At 43.9% G+C, this 25,069-nt stretch overlaps 3 protein-coding genes across 11 annotated transcripts; 1 reads left to right on the top strand and 2 right to left on the bottom strand.

Annotated features, from left to right (window-relative positions):
- Positions 1–634: 634 nt before the first annotated feature.
- MILR1 (mast cell immunoglobulin like receptor 1) lies at positions 635–10,901 on the top strand. 8 transcript variants are annotated; one of them, XM_056327698.1, is made up of 9 exons: positions 635–755; positions 843–887; positions 1,727–2,014; positions 2,336–2,635; positions 3,161–3,274; positions 3,728–3,817; positions 4,876–4,935; positions 5,275–5,331; positions 10,319–10,901. In XM_056327698.1, the coding sequence occupies exons 1-8, from the start codon at positions 722–724 to the stop codon at positions 5,322–5,324; spliced, it is 981 nt and encodes a 326-aa protein (XP_056183673.1). In that variant the 5' UTR covers positions 635–721; the 3' UTR covers positions 5,325–5,331; positions 10,319–10,901. The 8 variants fall into 8 exon arrangements, with proteins under 8 accessions (XP_056183673.1, XP_056183669.1, XP_056183653.1 ...); XM_056327694.1 differs by lacking the exon at positions 10,319–10,901 and adding an exon at positions 6,912–7,044; XM_056327678.1 differs by having other exon boundaries at positions 636–755; positions 5,272–5,331.
- POLG2 (DNA polymerase gamma 2, accessory subunit) lies at positions 7,035–12,582 on the bottom strand. Its single transcript, XM_056327648.1, has 8 exons — positions 12,082–12,582; positions 11,725–11,851; positions 11,470–11,575; positions 10,925–11,098; positions 9,788–9,928; positions 8,871–8,951; positions 8,151–8,251; positions 7,035–7,236 (listed from the first exon to the last, which is right to left on the bottom strand). Exons 1-8 carry the CDS (start codon positions 12,542–12,544, stop codon positions 7,071–7,073), a joined length of 1,359 nt encoding a protein of 452 aa, XP_056183623.1. The 5' UTR covers positions 12,545–12,582; the 3' UTR covers positions 7,035–7,070.
- Positions 12,583–14,841: 2,259 nt separating this feature from the next.
- Positions 14,842–21,975, bottom strand: DDX5 (DEAD-box helicase 5). 2 transcript variants are annotated; one of them, XM_056327637.1, is made up of 13 exons: positions 21,824–21,975; positions 20,164–20,329; positions 19,937–20,033; positions 19,718–19,851; positions 19,532–19,597; positions 18,963–19,104; positions 18,723–18,883; positions 18,385–18,557; positions 18,083–18,193; positions 17,791–17,852; positions 17,653–17,712; positions 16,178–16,402; positions 14,842–15,605 (listed from the first exon to the last, which is right to left on the bottom strand). In XM_056327637.1, the coding sequence occupies exons 1-13, from the start codon at positions 21,829–21,831 to the stop codon at positions 15,223–15,225; spliced, it is 1,788 nt and encodes a 595-aa protein (XP_056183612.1). In that variant the 5' UTR covers positions 21,832–21,975; the 3' UTR covers positions 14,842–15,222. The 2 variants fall into 2 exon arrangements, with proteins under 2 accessions (XP_056183612.1, XP_056183603.1); XM_056327628.1 differs by having other exon boundaries at positions 21,800–21,957.
- Between the last annotated feature and the right edge of the window lie 3,094 nt (positions 21,976–25,069).

The raw sequence follows: 25,069 nt of genomic DNA, 5'->3' as shown, positions 1-25,069 counted from the left end.
AAGTAAAGAACATCTGCTTGCTGTAACTAATCATGTAGCTTTGGATCACTGACTAGCTCTTCACGTTTGTTTCTACAATGATGTTGAACTCAAGTTAGTGATGAGATTTGTGCCTTCTAGTACAAGATCTCACTTCCTCACAGCTTAATATTTGAAGTTTGACCAAAATATTTCCTTAACAAGCTGGCTAGCTATAAATATTTATTAGCATCTTTAAAATTCTATAGATTTGATACTTTTTTTTTTACTTTTTTTTGAAGTATATTGCTGTTTAAAAAAAACACCAGTACCATGTGCTCCCAACCATATGCATTATCTCTAGCACATGTGTGGATGTTTGATGTCAATCAGCAACCTCATTCCCTTATGAGAACAATGCTGGAAAAATTAATTATATATAGTGTTGTATACCACATGGCAACACGGTTCTACCACACAGCTCTCACATGGAAAACTGATTATGTCAGCTATGTCTTAGAACAACTCCATGTAACATTTATTTATATCCCAGACTGCTGTTCCTCACTCCCCAGCTTTTTCTTCTGTCCACTACTCACTCTGCCACAGGCTAAATTCAAGTTGAATATGACAAAAGTCTTTACATAAACATCAGTAAAGATCAACACTGTTTCCGTATTCAGGACTTCCTCAACCCCTAGAGGCACGCCTTGAAGATCTCATTAGTGTAACAGCACCAGCTGTCTTGCTCAGTATCAAGAACATGGTTTTTCTCACAATTCTGCTGTTTTCCTACCGTAAGCCAAGGACATCCTTAAATATTACAGATCTTTCTAAACAGGAACCATTGTTTCTTGTCTGAAAGCTTTCTTTTCTTCTCTTAGTTCAAATGTCCCAGCAGATTCAGAAAACTACTGCAAATAGCAAAGGTGGGTTCTCTTTTTTTGTTTTGGGGTTGTGCTGAAATTGACTGTTAACAAAAAAAAATGGGGAGGGATTGAAAAATGTCCAAGGCCTTAATGTAAATTTAAATCTTTCACCCCTGTTTGTGCAGTCAGGCAGTTTACAAATTTCTATAAAGGTAACTATCTCTGCTGACTTGTATGTACAGTCAAAACTGATTTGTTGTTAAAACATATTTCCCCCCCCCCCCAAAGTTTTAAAATTTATCTTAGTCATGAGCAGTTTATTATAATTTTCTACTAAAATAGACTACAAGTTTTTATAACAAATTTATTTCTATAATATCATAAAAGCAAACTAATTTAATAGACTGTCAAGGCTCCTACTGCTACTATTCAAAAGTTCAATCTACTTACACAAGGTTAATTCTGCTGGTTTACATACAGCCACAAATAAAATACTGTTTTCAGTTTCAGGCTGACATGCTACCTCTCAACTAGCATATCAGGCTACTTTCTCCTAGAATTAACAACGATATTTGTATTTATCTTTTACACTTCTATTATTTTCATTGCTGCTGTAGTTCAAAAGTGTTTTTGTTGGTTCACCTGGATACATCTGTTGGCTTTGTGTGTTTACATTCTCTTTTGCATAAATACATGCATTTTTCATCAAGTATTTGAAGCTGCATACTGATTTTGAAAAATACAAAGTTGTGTTGGCTGCCACCAGAGGTAGAAAAAAATATAATTCTCTATTTCAACAGAAATAAATATAGCTTGGTCCTCAACATATTTTGGGGAAAATCTGAGAGTTTCTTGAACGATGGGTGCAGCAAACTCACTCAGAAGTTTCTTCTTTTCAGAGATGATATCTAATCCCAGGCTCATACCTGTTCACGGGACTTTGAACATAGTGAGGAACCAGAACGTGACCCTCTCCTGCCACTCAAACTCCGGATCTCCACCTGTCAGATACACATTGTTTAAACACAATCAGAAGGTATCCACTTTAAATAGGCCAGACTTGACTCCCAGTTTGTTTAACTTGACTATCAACTCTGCCAATGATGTGGGTGAATACAAATGCAAAGCTGAGAATAACATCTCCAGTGGTGGGAAATACAGCAACAGTCTCAACTTCACCCTTCTAGGTATGTGTTGCTGTATACCTTCTCAGCACATTTTATTTTAGGGGCACATAGCCATGTCTGATGCAGACTATCTGCAGCAGCAGGAATCAGGGTTTCGTTAGCAGCAGGTACTGTCTTGGGCTGCAGCATGGACCTGCCTTGATTGCGGAGCTGAACTTTACCGCAAACAGCTATTACTACCTTAGGAGTTATCAGTGCTATTCTGACCTAGCTCTCATTGAGCCCTCCACCCCTGATGCCCATTTCATTTGCTGATGCTGCCGCTTAACTCTGAGTCTTGCTTTGGAGCTTGTCCTGTACTCGGTGATGCAGTCTTTTCAGTTTTCTTTTTTACAGAGCCAGTTTCCAAACCCATGCTGAGCTCACCCACCGCTCAAGCAAAGAAAGGCCAGAATGTGACCCTGTCTTGTCTCTCAGAGAACGGCTCTCTTCCTATCACATACATATTCTTCAGAGGAAGGCAAAGCATCTCTCCCCCAGTGAAGATGCAGAAGAGGGAAGCAGCTGTGATTTTTCTATTTATCAATTCCTCTAGTGACTTTGGACCCTATAAATGCAGAGCTGAAAATAGTGTTCACAATAATACAAAATACAGCAACAGTTTCAACTTTACATTAGCAGGTATGCATGCGTGAAACAGTTTACCACTGTAGATAAACAGACAACACAAATTTCAGTGTTGTAACAGCATAAGGTATTTTTGCCAGAATTTTGTTCCTGCAATGTAATGTTCAAAATATAATTTTTTTAAAATAAAAAAATAATTTTAATTTTTAAAACCAATGCAAAAGGATAGAAGTCCAGGCAGCCTAGATAATAGAAGACATTGAAGTGACCATGAAGGATGACTGTGAAAGATTCACTGTTGCAAGAGACCCTTGGTCCACCTGGCTCCACCCAAAGAAGAATCTAGTTTCATTTTTCCGTCTGGTCCTGTGAATGAGAGAATCTACAGGCACCAGCAAGCTCCCTTCCTGCTGCTGCAGCAGTGTGCGCTTAGGACTCTCCTGAGTAGCTATGTTAATCACAGTTAATCCAAAAGCTGAAAGAAAATCAAAGTCTTGTTTTTAATTTACAGACAATACTTACTATATGAAACAACAGTTCATGGCATAAACACCTGTTGTTTGTTTTGTTTTTTTCCAGAAGAGAGAAGCCATTCTCAGCCCTTGATCATTTCTCTTGGGCTAATCCTGCTACTATGCGTAATAGGATTTGCTCTGGCAATTCCATTTTTCATAATTCCTTCATATAAAGCAAGTGAGTTCCTTGAATGTCTGTTTCATTTCCCAGAGATGCTAATTTATGTTGTCAATACATTTTACTGTGTAAATGTCACATTACGAGTTGAGTTATGCTCTTAGTATCTTAGGATGTTGTCAAGTCTCCTCTTAACCAGCACAGGTAACTTAAGACATAGCTCAGAGGTTTTGCCTTGTCAATGTTTTAGAAGGCAGGTCTGGGATGGGGTAAGCAGAGCAACATCTTATTTAATAGACATAGATGTTGGGAAGAATTGAACCTCTTTGTTCTTAGTAAAGACAGAAAATTCTATGAAAAATGCCTTTGGTTAAGGAGTAATTTTTATCATGAAAATAACATTATGTGAGATCTCCAAGTATTCAAAAAATATCATGGAGCTGTTTATTTCCCTCTAAGAAAACCTGATATATGTATATAGGCATGTGTTTGTTTTTCTTTTATAATTTGCAGAAAAATTTAAGTCTACTATGTCCTCAACTGGCTTTACTTCAACAACAAATGCAGAAGAGTCTGAAGACTACGTCATATATGCAGAGATTGGTGAGTTCACCTTACTTCCTGCACAGTCACAAAGCTTACTTGTGGGAGTTGGGCTGAATACTATTTGTAGATAGTATGGGCAAATGTCTTCAGGTACTGCAAAAGCAGCAAAGAGGACATTACTGCCACACAGTACATGAGCTAGTACTCCTACTGACCATTAGCTGAAATGCTTCAGGATCCATATTTGGCATTACTTGTCAGCCATGCATCCAAAACCACAACTGGTTAAATGAACTGAAGTTCTGTACAAAAATCTACTGTAAACACAAGTAAAATGAAGAACTGCATTTGGCAACTCACGGTGAGACTTAAATAGCCATTACGGAGGAAGAGAAAACTAAAAGACCATTAGTAGACCAGAGGTGCAATGTCCATTTAATAAGAGACAGAAGTAGGCTATAACCAAGTTGTAGCAAAATAAAATTTACATACCCCTCCATTCTGTTCAAAATTGTTCTGTACACAGTAGTTCTCTATTCCATGTTTCTTAACTTTGACAAGACTTAAAGTCAGTTCAAACTGAAATTATGAAGTAATGCTAAACAACAAAGCAACTGACCAATGTTAAGACATTACACTGCTTCAGTTGCAGAAAATACACAATAATTAAGACATGACACGAAAGCCATGATGCTGTTAATTTGTAGTTTTCTGTGTTTGCCTAATACGTGAATGTCAGTATTTTCCAGGGAAAAAGAAACCCCCAAAACAAACCAATAGCAAAGGTATTACATTTCCCATTTCTAAATAGCAAGAAGGGAACAATACTCTCCAAACAAATCCGCCTTCCTGTTCACGTACTAGACCGGCAGAATTCTAGCTGCTCTGCTGTTAGCTCAGTGCTCTGTCCAGCTGCTCATGGCAGATATCAACCAGCATTCTAGCATGCACGGACAGTGACAACAGCTCTGATAAGGCCCACAAATGCTACAAAAAGCAGGGTAGGTTTATATTCAATACAGAATCTCACTGCCTTGTTTCAAGATCATTAAAAAAAAATAAATCTGGTCAGTCTGTTGTAATGAGTTAACGTCTGTACACCATCTTTAATCCAGAGCCTGTTAAAACAGAAGAATACATCAATTTTTCTGCTATTAGAAGAGAAGATGGAAAAGGTAAAAATCTCACACTATAAATGTTGGAACATCTGATGCACCCAAGTATGTTTTGGGGGCATTTTGCTGAGGGGAGGCCAGTTATATACTGAAATTACTTGCTTACTATGAAGAAGTTAAAGTAACTTTGAGATGCTTCCAAGGGGGGGAAAAAAGAAAACAAAACCCCCAAATAAAAAAACCATCACCACCCTATGACCCCAAAATTCAACAGTCTCATTATGAAACCATGCAGAAGATGTTATTAGTGACCAAGTTGTTGATGGAATATTAATTCTTCTGTTGTGTATCTGTACCAAAACCAACAATTATGAACTATGTTTTTCTGGCTTTTAGCAGAAGAGAGGGCATGTGCTACAATCTATTCAAAGGCCATTTTCAGAGACTGAGTACAAGGTAAGATCTCTTTTGTGATTAACTTAATCACATATTTAAGAATCTTTCAGTCCTTGGGTGTGATAAGTACCACTAAGTATGCACAGAAAGAGATGATGTATAGATACTAGCTTCCTGGCCTACCTAATTACTTCGTAGACAGACAATATAGCTCCTTCTCTACTAGCAAGCAGAAAGCCCAAGTCATAATATCCAAAGACTTCAACTTAAAAGAAAAAGAAGAACAGATAAAAATTGGAATTAAGACAGACCCAAATAGCAATCCCATTTGACAAACAACAGCTTATTGAACAAACAGCACCATAAAAAACCAAAACGAAATACAACAATGCAATCGCTGTCGGGTAAGATCCTGCTGGACACAATATACAGTCTGGCATTAAATGCATCTGATGACTAAACAGAAAGGAATAAATTATGTAAAGCTTTCACCCAGACACAAGTTCCTGTATATTTAACTAGTTTCCTGAAGTAGAAACTGGGTTGTATGCAAACATAAGATAATCAAAAGGCTTTAGTCAAGTATGAAAAGAAAAATAAATATATATATACACATATACACATCCCAACTGTGTTGTCTTCTTAGGCACATGCTAGAGGATCCGTATTTGGTCTCTGTACCTGCTGTTACGTAGCAGCAAGGATGGCAATTTCACAGTTCAACATTACTTTAGCTCTCAAGAGTATGGATAGGATGCTAAAATTATTTTTTGGGACAGTTAACTCCAAAACAAACTCTACAATCTGCTATATGCCATTTCTTAGATGTTTCTGGGTTGTTTTAATGTCATTCCATAACTAGCTTACACAGAATTCCATGAGTTCAGTAAGTCACACAGCCACACTATACTAACCTTGAGTTATATCTAGCATAATTACTCTATGCAGCAATTAATATTATGTTACAAGTAACCTGTTTAAAGTTAAAGCACCACCACATTAATAGAAGAAACTTAAGGCAAGTTCTTGTGTTTCATGACATTGATGACTACCAGTGGCCACATGCCTCATTGTATACACTTTAAAGCATTTTAATATAGTGACTCAACAAGCTGTACAGACAGTAAATCTACAGAACAGAATCACTGAATTTCTTACCTATGCAAACTCTTGTATCTGATTTTGACATTTAGGTGTTGGATAAATATGATCACACGTTAGTCTTTTTCTACCATTCTCGATGTACAGACATCTTTTGTCCATAAAAATGCTTGTCAAAACCTGTTCAATTTATTTCTTCTATTTCCTCTGTTACTCTTGATAACGTATTTTTGTTTAAGTTTTAAAACTTTTTATGTTTATAAAGAGCAAGATTAAATAGCTTAAATGTTAAAGAACAGAGGCCACACAATTGAAATACATTCCTACAAATAGACAGTATGTTATTAAAATCTTTTAAGATTTGGAAATCTTTTATATAAAATACCATTTTCCAGCAGAGCCCATAGTTGTGTCAGCAATACACAGATGAATTTTTGGGCTAGGATGGAGTATTTTCAATAAGATAGTAAAACCGAGGACATGAAAGTGAGTATGTCCCTGCTAACAAGAGACAAGTTTGTCTCTTCCCTCTTTTCAAGGTAACCTGGAAGATCTAGATGGTCTAGACGAACAGAAAACAAATGTACGGCCAAGTTTTAGCAAAACCATTTGCAGAGAAACTACCGAGTCCATGACACCATAGAAGACAGTTCAGGCACAGATGTTTAAGAAATTCCTTTTACTCAGTGAATTTAAGTTTACAAATTTTTGGCTGCTGTTACATACTTAGTTAAAAAGTCCTTCAGCCTGGAAATGTGCATCATTTCCTTCATGGTGGTGTCTCTGCTTCTCAGCTGGACTACTCCATTCTCTAAAGTGGCATCAGTTATCAAGATCATGAAGAGAACACTCATCTCATCATACCTGCAAAGAAGAGAGCGCACCTGTTACTGCTTTTGGTGTACAAAAAATGCAGCTAAGTTATGTATAAGTGATCACAAGCTATAAAAACTTACTTTTGCTACACTGCACTAAGTCCAGTGTGAAGACACCAGTTTTCTTGTGCCTTTCCTTGCCTACCTGATTACATGTCTTTGTATGTTCTAAAGTAACTAAACAATTTAAAGAATGTTATTTAGTGACCTAATACAAGAGTATTTTTGTAGAAGCAGAATACATCTTTCTTCTGTTATTTAATAGCCAGACTTACTTTGAAGACTACTGCACATGAACAAAGAGTCGTATTTATTTTCTTTCGGGGAAAAAATATTCATCAATATGCTCAAGATCCATTGATTTGAGCAGTGATATGTTCAAAATTCACTCCTGATCAATAAATCACATATGAAGCCCTCAAACGGAATAGCAGATTTTTATTTCCACAAGTAATTCCATCACAAACGACAATGTTAACAGTTTCAGACCTGAAAGAACTTCAAGGCTAGACACAGGGTGCTATACTTTAGAATGAAACACAGAACCAGTCCAGATGCAGAAAATGGGGGTGAGGGCAGGAAACAGTTCTATGAGCTTATGACTCATCTCAAGAAATCTATTTTCATTTTCAATAGGAGAGTCTCAAAAGGGCATTTCACAGTTCCAGGGAAGTAACAATAACATGTGAAAGGCTTATACTTCACTTAACTTATAAAATGATCTAACATTGCTCTTTGTAATAAAACTAATTGAATCCAAGTTTATAGTCTGGGATGCATGCCTTCAGTCATGTGGTTACTGCCCTCAGTGACTTCTTACTGACAACAGGCATATTTTCGCTAGTCCACAAAGGTCATTTTTCACCTTCACAGTTTAATTTACAAAAGACTGTTTCTCCTTACTTTGTATAAAGCTGTTCCAGAGATACCTGCACGGTTTCAAGGTAACCCGGCCATACAGAAATTCTATTTTCTGACAGTTCATTGAACAATCCTTGACAAACCTGTGTTTATTTTTAAAAATGAAAGTTAAAAGACAGTTTTTGAGGGTTTGAAATACTGTACAAAGAAGCCACTACAACTTTAGCATTTGCAGTGTTAGCATTCCTAGCTGGTGTTAATTTTCTGGCTGAAATAATCGCAAAGTAGTAAGCAGCCTGGCAATTAAGTCTCCATCTCTATGTAAAAACATGCCAGTGTGTTTCCTCCCTTCTGTGGGGACTGGCTTAATGACTGACTTAAATAAAAACTTTAAAAATCCTTCTGAGGACGTGACCCATGCATTAAGATAATTCTGAAAGATTAAGAAGCAGATAGGAATTGTGTTACATATTTTCCTTAATTTTGCATGGAACAAGTATCAACTCCACTAACAGCACTGAAAGCAGCGTGTTAACACAAGGAAGACATCTACTGCTTGCTGTCTGCATGTACTCCTTCGACTACGACTTACAAGCTGCACAGCAGAAGCACCGTAAAATCTGTACAACTCATCTACAACCATGAGTCTCCAAGAATCAAAACAGCAGCATGATTTTTCCCGACATAAACAGCGTCCGAGTTGTAACAGACAGTTACATGGAGAGTCAATGCTCAAAATTAAAATACTTTCTTACAACGTACCTGCCTCAGCTCTGTTGTTGGACCTTTTCCTACGTCCAAGGCCACTTTAAGAGGTGCTAAACAAGGATGAAGCTTAAGTACCTAATAATTTTACAAAAAGCAATAGATTACTAAATGTATTTAGTGTGAAATTCTAAACAGAACTAGGAAATACTGATTTTTTTTCACTGAAATTAAGGTTCTAGACATGCAAAAATTTTCTTATGGTACAAAACCTTAAATTAGAAGCAAGCTGTATTTAATATAACTAGTACATGTGCCAGATAGGTTAGTGCGGTAGAAATCACTGTTTTGGCTGAGCCCCAGAGAAGAGATGACTTTTTTTTTAGCAGAGCTCCATCCTTTTTAATGGAGCCAGAGTGATCAGAGACAGCCCAGCAGACAGTTACCATCCAGTCTAGTGCCTGTTCTTAAAGGCCAAACAGCTGTTTGATTAACAAGTGCTTCTGAAAGCTGGCACTCTGAAAACCAGGGTAGAAGTGGGAATAACAATGGTCCACAGGGAAAAGCCCCACTACCACCTGCAAACCACTTTTCCTACTCTACTCAGCCACCTTCAAATGCTGCTGGAAGAGAAACACTCCTCTTTCCCAGCACAAGAGCTACATTCCAATTCCTCTTAACTCCATCCACTTGCATGGTAAGAGCCTACCCACTCGTCAGAGAAAAAGAAGGTAAAGCAGAAAAGGTGACCTCAGAATGAGAGAAAAATTGCTTATGTGAGTGAAAAGGACCGCAGAGGCAGTCCTTGCGGCCAGCCTATCGCTACCAGTAAGAAGCCTTCTGTCTGCCCCGGCTGGGGAAGGGAACAGAGCATGGTGATGTGGAAAAGAGAGATACTGCCACGCTTGAATTCACCACATTGCCTGTGGGTTTGTGTACTTATGACTTTCCTTACACCTTCTACAGAAATTTACCTTTCTCTGTGAATTTTTCTTTTTTGTTAGTGGATTCTCAGCTAGCTGTAGAGAATCAAAGAGATATGCTAATACTCCTCGGTCCAGGTTGCCACTCACAGACAGAACGTGAGGAATAACATTCTTCCTTCCATCTCGGCCCTGAAGAGAAAAAAACCCACACAGGGATACCTCAAAGACTGTCCCAAAAAGCCATTTGTTTACTTTAAATGTATGGGGCAGCACTGCCCTCAAACACCCTTACTACACTTCAAATAAAATCAGACACATTTAAAAAAGTTACCAGCAATCTTAGAAGTGTAACAGTAACTAGGCAAGATTGTAACCCCGGGGAAATCAGAAGATCAGAGCAGGAAGGGATTATTTTCTTGTCCTGCCTCACAGACCATAAATTTCATTCTATAGCAAATACTTTAAATACTTTAAATTCTGCATTTTCTTTTGGAGATTTGTAGATTACTTCCTAGAGACCACAAGGATCTGCCCCCACAGTCATGTAGGTAACATTACAGTCTTCTGCCTTCTGTATAGGAACAAACTGCAAAACCAGGACAGCAGACAGGCCTGCCATGAGGAGAAGGTTGCAATTTACTGCTAAAATACCAAGTTACCCTTGTTTTATCTGTTCAGCCTGACTTTTCAAACACTGTCACACGTTATAAGTTTGTCCTCTACGATATATCCAGCAGAAAAGTTTCCCTCTGGTCCATTCGCCCTTCTGAGCATGGTAACTTCTATAAAGCCTTTTGCAGCGTTTATAATGCATTAATCCATGTATACATCTATATATCTGGAATTGGACAAGCTACAGAAAGAACATCTACAGGTTCTTGTTGATGCAAAGTTCACACTGCGTTTGTCTGACATCTACTCACACATACAGATAAAGGCTATGCAGCTGTCCTGTCAATATAGCTCATTTCTAACTTCAAAGAATGAACTCCTTGCCAAAAAAACCCCAAAACTCTATTTTACCTGTTTCTGAAAATGAAGGTCTGACTGCAGAGTAGCAATTGTACTGCTTTTACAACAAAAGAATAAAAAGTCGCATGCTAAGCAACTGGACCAGCAAAGAAACCATTTCTCTCACACGTTATCATCTTCATCAGAAAAAGTTTTTAATATAGTAAAGCTTACAAGTAATTTTGAACTATCCCCTGGATACATCTGTAACAGTTCAGTATCACCAAGGTTCGTCAACGTTTCTATTGTTTCTGTCCCCCAAGGAAAGCTGTAGTGTAAATGAAATCCTTTCCTTCCTTCTTCATCCTGAAAGTCGGTGCTGCTGAAGTTAGATGGGCCTACTGCAAACTGAAAATAAAAGAGGTGATCACTACTGTGCATACTGTATTGAACAAAATAAAGTCTGTAATGCAAGCTGAAGTCTGTGATTTTCAGTAAAAGATTTTTATGAATTACAGTCCCAATCTCTGTTGTTTTACAGCATTTTGATCTCAAATCACTTACAGACACAAAGCATTTGCCTTTCTGCAAGTCATGTTATAAACTACTTAGGTTCACCATAAACTTTGTTAGTTTTTTGGTTTCTCACAAGAAATGCCTGTATTTCAGTGACAAGAACAGGCCAGCAATGCAACGCTGTAAAACCAGTTGGGGTGTCTGCTCCCCCACTCTGATATAAGGGAGCAGGCTGAGATTTCCCAGGGGAATGCTGCTGTTACCTTTCTCCACCATTGCAGCCTCTGGCGTAACCAGTAATCGAGCCACTGTCCTGCAGTTCTGGGAGAACTAAACCATGCAAGCAAAGACGCGGTCCTTTCGCCTATTCTTTAAACAATAGCAAGGGCAGCAAGTTAACTCCTTCAAAAATAACAGAGAAAAGGCAAGAGACTGTATTCAAAAATAATCCAAAAGAAAAACAAATGCAAACAGTTGGTTTAAGTAAGGAAAGGGGATTAATCGCTTAATTACTCTACCTGGTAAGGTTTTCGCTGTGTTGTTCGCTTTCTGGAAGGGAGTGGAAGCATACTCCAACCTGAGCAAGGCCACAAGGCAGCCTCTTGTTCACCAGTTCTAAGCAGCTCACATATTGTGCCAAAGCACCTGTCAAAAGGCAAAGGGCTCATTTTAGCAGCCACAGGAAAATTTTAGTTGTTTTTTTTGTTTTTGGGGGGTTTTTTGGGTTGTTTTTTTTTTAATTCTACCAAACGCAACCCAGGCAACACACACGGGCCGGCCGTACGACCAGCCCGCGGCCCGGGATTCAGCCCGATGCCCGCCGCACCCGCTCAGGACCACGCTCCCGTAATTCCCGCAGGCGCGGCGGCACGTACCGGGCAGCAGGCTCTCGCGGAGCGTCCACGCCGCCCCCAGCGCCGCGCCGCCCGGCCGCCGGTCCCCGAGCGCCTCCGGCCGCAGCAGGCGCAGCCCCTGCCCGGCGGGCGAGCCCTGGAGCGGGGCGTCGGCCGCGAACACCTGCTCCCGGAAGGCCAGCGCCGAGTCCCACCACTGGGCCGCCAGGTTGGCCCGCAGCGCCGCGCCCAGCGGCCCGAAGCCCGGGTGACAGCCGCTGAGGTAGGCGCGCCAGGGCTGCGGCTCCGCGCCGCCCCGCAGGAAGTGCCGCCGCCGGCACACCTCCAGCAGCTCCGCCCCGCTCGCCGCCTCACGGCCGCCTGCCGCCGCGTAGCGTCGCGCCGGGACGCCGGGCCCCAGCCCCTCGGCCGGCCGCAGGGGAACGCGGCCGCACCAGCGGCCCCCTTGGCGGCAGCCCAGCGCCATCTTCCCCGCCTCCCGCATGGCGGGGGCGGCCACTGCGCGTGCGCCGCGGCCCGCGCGCAGGAGGCGGAGCTGGCGCTCGGCCCGGCAGCCGCGAGCGGGAAGCGCAGCTGCCGCGCGTGCGCGCTGGGCCGCCACCCCCCGCCCGTTCCCTCAGCGGCGGCGGGGAAGATGGCGCCGGGCCGCCGCGGGTGGCAGCGCCGGGCCTCCCTCTCGGGCGCGGCGGCCCCCGGCATAGCGGAGGGGGGGGGGGCAGATCACAGCCGCACAGCGGCGTTCCAGGGGGGAGCCCCCCCCCCCCCGAGCGGGCCTGAGGCAAGACCGCGCCCAGCGGGGAGCGGGGGGGCGGCGCGGTGCTGCCTCCGCCCCCGCCGCGGGCGGCACCGGGCTGTGGAAATTTCCATCGGTGCCTCACCGCGGCTCCGGACCAGCGGCGGCCGGCGGGGCTGTGGTGCCATCAGGCTGCCGTAATCGTGTGCGGGGGGCCGGGGCTCTGCGGCGGTTACCGTGAGCAGCTGTCCCGCAGCACCCCCGGTACCCTCGGAGCGGCCCGGTACAGCTCCTTCGCCCAGGTTTGTACGCGCCGCCAAGCAAGGCCCTTCCCCTCAGGGAACACTTCCCGGCATCGGGGCCACTCAGAAACAGCAAGGAAAAAAGTCCCGAGGCACGGTCCTGTTTATCCGAGTTGTGCCTTACAGGTTACATCAAAATAATCTCAGAAATAACACTGCAGTAACCATGTCACGTGTCTAAAAGCAAGACTGACTTAACTCCAGGTTTAAAAATTACTTCAGCTTCTAAAGGTAGCCCATTTGGCCACTTCATTACACTGAAGTCCACCAAGAATCTAAACCTTGAAAAACCTGAAGAGTCACTCCCCACTATTTCCTGGTGAAGTTTCGAACGCGCATTTCCAACCGGTAGGATTTGCAAACACCTGCCTGGGTTTCACTTTCACAAACCTGGCTGGTGCCACCCCCCCTCTCAAGGGAAAAAGCCGCCTCTGCATCACCGTTGAAAGACCCCAGTCAGTCCATTTTAATTCACAAGCTAAAAAAAGTGTTCTACTTTTTTTTATACTAAACACCCCTTTAAAACAAACTTAAAAGGGAAACCAGCTTTCCATGCATTGTTTCAGGCAACCGACCCGGAAAGCTGGCAATCAATGCATCGTATTTCAAAAGATATGCAACTATTTACTTCCTTGTTTTCAACACTGATAGCACTGGGCAAGGGGAATGTTGCAAAACCAGCAGGAACGACTTTCCACAGTGCCAACTAGTTTTATACTCAACCTTCAGTTTCAGGACTCCAGCTGAAGTTCTGACAAAAAGTGATCATGAAGCCAGCCGCCAGAATTCCACAGAAAAAGCAGAAGTGTATGGTCGAGGCACATGAAGCTGCCGTTAAGACCATCACAGGCTGAACCTCAGAGATAAACAATCACCAAGCGCAAAGCTCGGACTACCAAAAAGATCTAAAGCATCAAAGAACAAACTTGGGTTCAAAACAACTTGGAATCTTAGCCTTGATTCTTCCAGACTCAACCTTGAATACATCAAGCTGTAGTTCGAGCATTGTTAAACTTGCAACTAATTGTTACCAATAAACAACTGAAAGGAAGGAACTGGAAGTCAGCATTAACTGGAATTTTAGGATACCATGCTCGAAAGCAGCCAAGTACTTTAACCCCAGGATCAAACATTAGTCCAGCTATGCATCTCATCAAAATGCTGTTGCTCTGCCCAGCACAGGCTGCGCTTTGAGACTAGTCATTTGGCATGTACTTTCAGTAAAAAAAAAAAAGCCGTGAAGTATGTGGATGGGTCAACAGCCCATTTCCCTCCCCCCACTTCCATAAAGAAATCACTGCTCAATACCAGTTTTAGTATAATTTGAAGTTTTAATACTAAGATCTTCCCATTTCTCTGAAGCTCATAGTAAGCCTGCATGCTAACTCACAAGGCCTGACAGCTGTAGATACATTACACTCAAGCCTAGTCTGCACATATGCTCCTGTGAAGGCGACAGTTACGGTGCTGCAAAAAGCTTCCTACGCTTGTAGCAGCTCATCAGCAACACCACTGCAGTTTTGGTTCACAAGACTTGTAGCCATACCATTACTCCAGTGGGTATTCTCCAAAAACTGGCCCTACACTAGTGAGACAAGGAAGAGCACTGTTTCCAACAGTTACTTAGAAGCCAGCTTTAGTTTTCTTCCCCATCAAAGCAGAGCCTGCCATGCTAAGCAATCTAGCCCAATCAAGGCAAGGCTGGTTTTTGTATAAGCTTAAATGTTTAATCAGACACAGTTGAGAAACCTTTCTAGAATTTAATATAAAAACATTTGACATTCCATTAATGTAAAGTTGTGCACATGTTGAGAAAATTGCCATCTGAAAGAAAATTCGGTCTTCAAATATCTTTATTGGAAGGCCATGCACTGCCTCCTGTTAACTGTATTTCAAATCACTGTACATTTACTTTGAAAACACTGTCTGCATTTTCTAGTACAAAAAACTAAAAATTGTTTCAGGAATGTAGAGAAATATTCAACTTAAATAGCGAAAAAGTGCACCATAATTACTGCTGCACTGCAGTCATTTCTGCATTTCCCATTTCTTAAATAACTATCCTGTTTTGATAACACACAATATAAAGAGCAATTATGAAAAACTGAGACATTTAAATACACTAAGTTATTGAGAATAACTTGTCGGCATTGGGTAACCTATCATAGGAGCAGCACCAGTGGCAGGATATGCATACTGCTGTTGGTTCATGCCATTGTGCATATTTGCAATGTTACTTCCATACTGCTGATCATAGCCATTCTGGTAAGCTCCGGCAGGGTTACCAGCCCTGAAGCCAGCTTGCATGCCTGCAGCTGCAAAGCCATTTCCAAAAGGAGTTCCATTACTGAAACTTTGGGCACTGTAGGCCCCGTTTTGAGTTTTTGCTCCAAAGTCTCTCTTTCCTAGTGCACCATAGTTTCTCTCAAAGTTCTCCCTCTCTCTAAAACTACTAAATCCACCCCTTTTGCCCGCAGAATATCTGTCACGTCGATCACCTCGGGAACGACCTATTAAAAAAGACAAGACATAGTTATATACATCATAAAAGGCTGCATTTTATATATTGCCAAGTGAGTTCAGCTAGTAAAAAGATCCAAACATCTTTCTGTCCCAACAAGGCAAACCTGCTACTACTAATCCTTTCCAGTTGCTAACTGGACTCTTGTCAGGTGAAGACTCTTTTAATAGGGAATTCTGCCTGACCTATGAGGAGAGTCACACACTCTCCCCTCCAAGACAAGTGGTGGCATAAAGGCAAAAAGCCATTTTCACCTTGCCAGCAGGATGCTTACATCCCTCTTCCCTAGCCACAAAACTGAGCCCTGAAGTGTTTTACTGTGAGGCAAACAGAAGTGCACCTTTGGCCAGCACTAGCCAAAAGCATGCCACAGCACCAGCGGGGAGCATTCTGGTGAGGGGGTGTTGGGTTTTGCTACTGGTGTTAATAAATACCTTCTCAGGTCCCCAAAACTGGTACTTAAACCACCTTCCACTTCCATTTTGGAGAGATGCTGGAGGTGGAATCTGAGTTTCCATTTTGCTCCAAAAGGTATGCACTGTGGTTGAGAACAGTACTTACCTGAACCTCTGTCTTCAATCAACTGAAGCAATTTGGGGTTGATGGCTTGATTAGCCTCCCGAAGCACAGAGATGAGGTCATTTACTTGCTTAATATTGTTAGGAGTAAAGAATGTGTATGCTGTGCCTGTTTTGGTACTGCGGGCAGTTCGTCCAATTCGGTGGATATAGTCCTCTGAGGAGTTAGGGTAGTCATAATTGATGACAAATTTCACATCTTCCACATCTGTAAAGTGTTGCAGTGTGGCAAAAAGCAAGGTACAAAGTTTTGCACACCACAACAGCCAAATCGAAGATAAACATTAGACAATAGTACTTTAAAAGGAAATAATGGCTGCAAAGAACAGTGTTAGAGTCATCCATTTCTGCATGAGTATTGTGGAAGAGAAAGTTATGCACACTCCGTCTGTTCCCGTCTCATCACCCACCCTGTGATCCAAAACCTTACCATAAAGGAGTATGCATTTGCTTGTCATTCCCAACTCAAGAGTCCCCTTTACAAATCATCAAGTGACATCTGAATGCTTCTTGCAGTAGGGCCACTAAAGCTCACAGCAGCCTCTTCATGTGCTCATTTGAGGACCTTAGAGTAAAAACATACAAGGTCCTTCACATACACACTCATTAGAAGCTCAAAAAAAAGGGGCCACACTGCTCGTCTTGCCAAGACCTTTGAACCGCAGCTGCAAGAAAAACATACCTGTCCCCCCAAAGTCACCAAGTTGTTTTTATGCACTGTGTCTCGTCTAGGCAAGCGCTTCCAAGAAGCCAGGGTTCACTTGAGAATGTGTCTCTCTCTGGCAGGTCTCGACATGACGACTATGTATAGGTGGAGGAACTTCGACTTTCAAAGGCATTTGAAAAGCCATTGCTTTCCTGCCCCACTTGCTAAAGTGAGAGGTGGGCTTTTTCTCAGATTTCATGTGCCAGTACTCACCAATTTGTACAAGGCTTAGTACATTTTAAAGCTGCTCTCTCCATTTCATGGTTGAAAAAAATTTCATTGAACATTGAAGTTTGAAATTATATTCTTCGACATTTCAGCAAACTCACTGAAATTCAAAGACCCACAGATCACAGCAGACAGTATGCACAAAACTAACAGTACTGCACCATGGCAAATCATGCAAAGCATGGAGAGAAGAGAAATACCAGGGCAAAGTGAACTGTGAATGAAACTGCTTATTTCATGAGAGAACAGTTTATGGGGTAGTAGTTTAAAGGATGATCTTTGCCTTTTGAAGATTACTGGCACACAATGCTCTCAGCTTTCACCTCTCTATTTGACTGGAAGCAGCCAGCCGATCACTTCCACTAGTCCTCCATCCCCCTCGAGTCCTCCGATTGTCATGCCTAGGCCTTGCCACAAAGACTGCACCTTTATGTGAAGAAAACTTAGAAAAATGCAGAGGTTAAAGAAAGCAATAGACTTTCTTTAAATAGCTTTGGGCAACTGGCATTACGAGTTGTACTAACCTAGACCTCTGGATGCAACATCTGTAGCAATCAGGATTGGTGCTTTTCCATGTTTGAATTCTGTGACAGAAACAGCTCATCAGTCTCTTCATTAAGCAACACCGAGCATACCCTTGACAAAATTGCCAAAACACTCACCATTTAGAACCCAGTCACGCTCCTGCTGACTTTTGTCACCATGAATACCCATTGCTGGCCACCTGAAAACACAGAACTTCACTGACCCAAGACCATTCCTCCAGTAGTTTCAATTAGTCAAAGACAGGGCTACTGACCAATTCCAATTAGCTTCTAGAGTTACTTTTAGTATTTTAACTGACACCTAGTATCACCATTTTACAGTTTTGACACCACAGTTAAATGGTCACGAATAATCAGGAGCATGCTCAGACTGCTGGGGTGGCTCACTGAAGTTCCAGCTATCACTCACCCATCTCTCCTCATTTTCCTGGTGAGATCATCACACCGTCTTTTAGTTTCCACAAAAACAATTGTTTTGTTTTCTTTCTCACTCATTATTTCTTCCATCAAACGAATAAGCCTATTATGGAAAGATTATTATTAAAGCTGGGATTAGTTTGTACTGTACCATGCAAGTTTAAGCAGCCCAAATTTATACTTGTAGTGGTCTGATGGGTGTCAAAAAATCCATCAGGACAAATTCGTTTCACAGTTCATGAACTAAAAACTAGCCACTGAACACAGATTGCTTTGCCCCTGCTGACTACTTACTTGTCATCTTTCTCTACATCATGACACACATCCACAATCTGAAGAATGTTGTGGTTTGCACTTAGTTCTAATGCACCGATGTTAATGTGTACATATTCTTTCAAGAAGTCTTCAGCCAGCTGCCTTACTTCCTTTGGCCATGTGGCACTCCACATCAGAGTCTGCCTGTCAGGCTGGAGAAGGAGACCAGGTCAGCACAGTACAAAAGGAATATATAGCCAAGCCAAACACCCAACAAAAAAAAAGTATCTACCCAAGCAAGCCTGAAAAAGTTAATGGGCACTACACTTTCTTTAACAAGCACAACAGCAATAAATGCATGAATCATTTATACTCACTCTTATCTGATCCACAATTTTTCTGATCTGAGGTTCAAATCCCATGTCAAGCATTCTGTCAGCTTCATCAAGGACAAGGTAAGTACACCTCCTGAGATTGGTCTTTCCAGCTTCTAAGAAGTCAATAAGTCTTCCAGGTGTTGCAATGCAGATTTCCACACCTAAAAAACCAAGCAGTAAAGTCAGCCTAAGTAGCTTTCACATTGCCTTACACAGAAAGGCATCAAAGCTTATCCATACCTCTTTCTAAGTCACGAATTTGTGGTCCCTTTGGAGCACCTCCATAAATACAAGTAGACTTCAAACGGCATGCTCTGCTATACTCAGCAGCTACCTGCTGCACTTGCTGAGCCAGTTCACGAGTTGGTGCCAGCACGAGACACTAGAAATAAAATGCCCAGCTTTCAGTTCAATACTTATTTGAAGCTCCTAGTTCAACCCTAGTTTTGAAAGGAAAGGTTGTCACATATTCCTTCAATAACAGAAGGACTGAAGTGGATTTAGGTCACCCAAACAAGCAAACGAAGTTACCTAGCATCCAAGTTCCCAAACACCAGCCTATGCTGTGTGCCAAGATAGCTTAAAGTCACTAGCTTCCAGAGAATAGCAGTTCCCAAAATGGGACAATTGTAATGACAATCCAATCAGAGCTTACAGAATATTCTTGGGAGACTAACAAAACAGGGAACCATTTTAGTCATACAGAGAAACACAATACAGCTATGCACTCTTATGATCATAGACAATCTGACTCAAAAACCAATTGCATTCTCCAGAAATTAAGATCTCCTTTCATTTACAATACTCACAATAGGTCCATCTCCTCGCTCCAGGAATGGCTGATGATTTATATGCACAATAGCAGGCAGTAAGTACTGTTTGGAAAAAATAAGTCTCATTACAATCTCTTTCCAGAAGTGTTCAGCCTGCACTAAGCCAGGCTGTACCTTCACTGCTGAAATCCAGCAGTATTCCAGGCTACAGTCAAAACTTACAGACAGTGTTTTCCCTGATCCAGTCTGTGCCACTCCAACCATATCCAATCCACTCAATGCAACAGGCCAACCTTGTGCCTGAATAGCAGTTGGTTCAGTGAAGTTCTGCCTCTGGATTACTTCCATAACATTTGCTTGAAGAGAAAATTGAAATTAACTTAGGCTTTGCCTTAATTAAATCTGGAAAACTGACCAGTATGCTAGTTAGTCTTCACTTACCAGGAAAGTTAGCTTCATAGAAGTTTATGATTGGTTTTGGACAGTTATGGCCCCTAACTGTGACTTCTTTGCTTGATCTGTACTGTTCAACTTCTTGCTGCAAGACAAAAACCATTATTTGAAATAAGCTTTGATACCAAAGCTGTCCTTTAAGTTACCCCATCCAAACCATCAGCACATTTGCGCTCAGCTGTTTCCTTTTTACACTGGTTAGATAGGAAACATACCACAGTACGTCTAACTACATCAGGATGTTCTTGATAGAAGTTCTTCTCGAATTTGGGCAGCTCATCTAAATTCCATTTCTTTTTTGTGAGTTTTTCCCCAGGGTTTCCAAATTTCTTCCCAGAGAGAGGTCCACCTCTACTTCCTCCAAAACGTGGGGCTCCAAACCTAGACAAGGTCACAGAACAGAATTCCAGAGAATTGTTTTGGTCCTTTTCTTACACAACTTCACCGCTATCCTTGCAGTACATCCTGTAAAAAGTCAGATGTATAAACCCCACCCTACAGGATATCAAAACTTCCAAAAAAACATATGTTAAGTTGCCAATGCCGTAGTCTGCCTAGCTAAAATTTGTATTCAGAAACTAAGGTAACATTTATCTTTGCAGTTTTCTTGAAATGGAACCGGAGGGCCCATGGGCAAGTTACAACACAGGCGAAGACATTAAAACCTTCGTATTATCCCACAATCAAAATGGTTTCCCACCCAACTGACACTCCCATTGCGTGTTTGTGCAGAAAGCGGGCAAGGGCAGTTCGAAAACCTTGGGATAACTTTCCCACACACCGTTTATCTCGTATCGTGCAAGCCAGCCTTCCCCCGCTGACGACGTTTTCCGAGGCCGTGCGTTTCACACGAGCATTCGAGGTTCGCTCCCCCCGTTCAGAACGGGCTGAGCCCGAAGCCCCGTCCCGGCTGCCCCGCGGCGCTGCGGGAAGCGGCGCTGAGCCGCGCGGGGCCCCGCTAAGCTGGATGCGGGCAGGGGGCTCCCTCCCCCCCGCCAGTCCCCGCCCGGCCGGCAAGGCGCCGGGAGCCAGCCTGCCCGGCACAGCACCGCGCTCCCAGAGTGGCCGCTGCTTCCTGCCAGCGCTGTTTCCTTTGTCTCTCATTTCTGTCTACGCCACATTTTCCAGCCGCTGCCATTTTAGAGCCGGAGCTGGGCGGGGGGAGGAGGAGGAGGAACAAAGGCAGCAGCAGCAGCAGCCGGCATTTTGATTTCCCCTCAGTCACCGCATGGCGGGGCCGGCCATTAACATCCGCTTACACAACACAAAGCGGGAGCCGGCCGGCTTCTGCCAGCAGCGGCCGGAGCCGCCGTGCCTGGGGGGCGGGGGGGGGAACCGCCCTACCGAGCCTCCCCAGGGCTCCGCCATCGACGGAGCGCCCGGCCAACCCACTGACCCACAAACCTGCTGCCAGCCCGCCGCTGCCCAGCCTACCCCCGCTGAGGGGGGCGCTGAGCGCTGCGTGAGCCATCCACACCCGGCGGTATGTCCCCGGGGGGTGCGAGTCCCTTTTCCCCGCAGAAACAACCCCGCCGCGCCCTTCGGAAGCGGCCACGCACCAGCGGAGGCTGCGTCGAGGCGGATGGCTCCTGCCCCGTCCCAGCTCACGCGGCCGCCCACGCACGGCGGCCGCCGCCAAGGGCGCCTCAAGCAACTTCCCCCCCCTCGGCCTCCCCTCGCGAAGCTCCGGAGGCTCCGAGGCAAAGGGAGCCGAGGAGAAGGGCGCCGGGGCCCGACCCCCGCGGCTCGCCGCCATCTTAAACGGCTAAAAACCAACCACTAGAACCCCACAGTCGGTCTAAGAGTCCGGACGCTGGCGGCGGCTAGCGCCGGCCGGGCCCCCGGACTCACCCTCTGTCCCTGTCGCTGGAATACCCGGGCATGGCGATGGTGGCGGTGGGCGAGACGATCCCGGTCACTTAAAGTGGGTGGCGAAAGGTAGCACAGGATCCGACGCCGTTGGTGGGGGCTACTAAATGTAGAGCGCCTCACCGCCCGGATGCCGGTTATATAAGGGGGGCCGCGGGGGCTGCTGGGAACCGGTTGGTGACGCAGGCGCAGAGCCCGCCCCTTCTGTTATGTAAGCGGCCCAAACGGGCTGGAGGGCCCGCCCCCTCTCGCGTGGGCGTGGCCGCGGCGCGGCTGACCGATCGGCTTCTGCGCTCGCGGCCGGAAGTTCCGCTCCTCCCCGGGGCGTGGCCTCCGCCGCCGTCACTGCCCCCTGCGCCCCCCCCGCGGGGGCCCGTGGCCCCCCCACCCCGCAAGACAGGGCGCGAGCGGCCGCGCCTGCGCAGAGCCACCGGCCGGGCAGCGGAACGCGGCCTAGCGCGCCGCCAGGGCCACCGCGGCAGGCCTCTGCCTCTGCGCGGCCGTGGAGATCTCCTCCTGGCCTCTGATAAACGCAGCCCGGCGCCTCGCTGCCTCCCGGCGTGTCCGGGGAGCCCCCCGCGGCCTGGCCTGCAGCAGCGGGCTTCTGCTCGGGCCTGGACGGGCCTGGCGGGGAGCTAACCTGGCCGCTCACCGTGGCGCTCCCTGAGCTCGGAGTCTCGTACTGACCTGTGGCCGTGTGAGCTGTTCCTGGGAAAAGCCTCCTGCCAGTGCTCCCACACACAAAACCCAGGCTCAAGTGAAGTTACCACTTGGTAACTAATAACTGATACCTGAGGGACTGGCAGATTGGCCTGCGTGCCTACCAGGGCTTTTCGGGAGACCAAAGGAGTTACATGTGCAGGTCCCTAGGACAACAGGTTGGATGCAATCATAACAGGAGGCAGATTACTAAATGCTACTTTGAGCAGTGCTTCTAGACTGTTACCCACTGCCTTTTATAAATATTAAATACATGGTTTGAAAGCAGTTACTATTTTTATCTTTTAAAATTATACAAGAGGGCTAGCAAAGCAAATCAAAGGTCACAAGAAGCGTATCGCACCAGAGCACTGCAGGACAGGGCTCTTTAGAAAACACGTGTATAATAAACAAATACTCCAGGGGGTATTGTGTTGCTTATCTGCCCTGCCTCGCTAGCTTGTGGAATGACTTGAATGTTTTCCTACCTGAGGCTCTAAGCACACAAAAGAAAAGGTCACACTTGAAACATAAACAAGCAGCCATATTGCCAGACCACCCGTTTCAAGCAGTGGCAAATGAAAAAGTAAGGAAGGAGAAGTGCTGTAACAACAGTCTCTGTTTATATCCTCCCACCTTTTAGCAATCCGTGCTTTAAGGCTTTTCTGAGGCAAAAATAACTGTATTTGATGGCCATTTCTTCCCATTTTTGTTCTATTTATGCTGTTAGCATCTAAGATACCGTGACAATGTGTTTCATGCTTTTCATTGTACGCTACCTGAAAAACATTTCCTTTCATTTTCAACACACTGCTTAGTAAGAACAAGAGACAGGAAACAAAATGAGTTATTAGAAAGGGTGAGTAACAATTTTCTATTCATTTATACCCTTTGCAGACGTTAATATCTTCTGAGCCACCTCCTTTGTAAACTAAGGCTGCAGTGTATCTAATTCTTTTTCCTTCAAAAGCAATTCCATGCTTCTGAATATCCTTGCCATTTTCTCTTTAACAAGAAATGCACAGAATCCAAGATCTGAGTCCCATACAGATTTGCATAATGAAGGCATAATGCTTTTGATGTTGTATCTTCTTTCCTAAAGTTTTTTCCTTTTTTTTTTTATTGTTGCCAAGAATGGATCAAGGTTTTCAAAGAGTAGTGCTGCATGTTTCCAAGATCGCTTCCTCAAAAGTAACAACTAAATTAGGCTTATCTTTTGTTCATGAATAGCCTCAGCTGTTCCCCTCTCAGCAATGTGGAATACCACCTCCATCAATCACTTTTTCTTACTGTTAATTTGTTCTTTTGGTAGAACTTCAATTTGACTAGGTTTTTATTATCCCTGCAAATTTCTGATAGAGGATCCTCCCCTTTTTTTTCCCCATATGGGGTTACTGATTTAATACAGCTTGTTACAAATTTTTCACCCAAAATACTCCTTTTAATGCTCTATACTTACTGACCCTATAGGCTTCCTGCTTCTGATGAGTCTGGAAAAGGTTTTTCAAAGGCTGTGAAAACTGCAGATTGTCTGTCTGTCCTTGTTCTTGCCTATTACATTTAGCTAAACACAGCTTATTTTCGGTTTTTTGTTTGTATATAGCTTAGTGGTTGCTGCTACTGTGCCATTTAACCTTGCTAAGGTTGAAAAGACTAAACAAAAACCTCCTCTTCCTCTCGCCTGCACAAATTTAGTCTACAAGCAACTCCTTTTGAGTGCCTCTTTGAAAAACTTCATTTTTGTGTTCCACCCCTTTTAAGTTAAACATCTATTTTCGCATGTTCTCTTCTTACTTTGAGCCAACATATGCAAAGCAAATCCAGTTTTGCAGAGCTATTTATCAAACTGGAATCCATGTTCTAGTATTAATTTTGATAGTACCAATACACGTTTGTTTACATGCACAGAAACCCTTTTGTGTTTATTAAAGTGGTATGTGCTTTTGGATTCTGTATCTACATCTGTAGGCTGTTAGTGCTAAGGTCACTGATGTTTACTTGCTGCCAGTCATTCTTACAGCCACAACTGGGATCTCAGCTGCTTCTACCATGCTCCAGGAGCTGAAGGGTAAGGGGCACCATTATTTCCACTTTTGCATGTCTTGATGCAACATGGCAACGCCAGAACTCCTAAGGAACAGGGAATACTGCTGCTCAGTAAGGAAGACCGTACTTTCACCATCCAACATCTCACAAAACCTGTACAGCACCTAACAATACAGGAAGTTTCCCTTGACTAAACCTTCTAAATCTTACTTTTGGTAAAGGCTCTAACATTCCTGTCAGGCACCAAATGCGCATTTACCCCGCATTTCCCCAGCAAACTTGCATCACCCACACCATAACACTCCCCCTCCACCTCATAACCACCCCGTTAACGCGAGCACCGCCCCCGCCCCTCCGCAAACAGCCCAGGCCCGGCCCGCAAGGTCAAGTTCTAGAACTTTCCCCCGCTCCACCCACTCGCCCCCGGCCAGCCGCCAGCACCCGCCTCCCTTTCAGGGCGACGAAGGCGGAACCTGCGCGGGCAAACCCCGCCGCCACCGCACAGCC

Source organism: Falco biarmicus, chromosome 1, assembly GCF_023638135.1.
Source record: "Falco biarmicus isolate bFalBia1 chromosome 1, bFalBia1.pri, whole genome shotgun sequence".
Lineage (NCBI taxonomy): Eukaryota > Metazoa > Chordata > Aves > Falconiformes > Falconidae > Falco > Falco biarmicus.
Note: the sequence above shows the minus strand (reverse complement) of the source record. Positions and strands in the feature narration are given on the sequence as shown.

Coding starts and splice junctions, on each gene's coding strand:
- MILR1 (XM_056327678.1), top strand. CDS start 722: ATGGTTTTTCTCACAATTCTGCTGTTTTCCTACC. Junction 2,015..2,335: donor TCTCAACTTCACCCTTCTAG/GTATGTGTTGCT, acceptor CAGTCTTTTCAG/TTTTCTTTTTTACAGAGCCA. Junction 2,636..3,160: donor TTTCAACTTTACATTAGCAG/GTATGCATGCGT, acceptor GTTTTTTTCCAG/AAGAGAGAAGCCATTCTCAG.
- POLG2 (XM_056327648.1), bottom strand. CDS start 12,544: ATGCGGGAGGCGGGGAAGATGGCGCTGGGCTGCCGCCAAGGGGGCCGC. Junction 8,952..9,787: donor AGAAAAATTCACAGAGAAAG/GTAAATTTCTGT, acceptor TAAAATTATTAG/GTACTTAAGCTTCATCCTTG. Junction 7,237..8,150: donor CTGGAACAGCTTTATACAAA/GTAAGGAGAAAC, acceptor TCTTCTTTGCAG/GTATGATGAGATGAGTGTTC.
- DDX5 (XM_056327628.1), bottom strand. CDS start 21,831: ATGCCCGGGTATTCCAGCGACAGGGACAGAGG. Junction 19,105..19,531: donor AGCGAGGAGATGGACCTATT/GTGAGTATTGTA, acceptor TTTTATTTCTAG/TGTCTCGTGCTGGCACCAAC. Junction 18,884..18,962: donor AATTCGTGACTTAGAAAGAG/GTATGGATAAGC, acceptor TTGGTTTTTTAG/GTGTGGAAATCTGCATTGCA.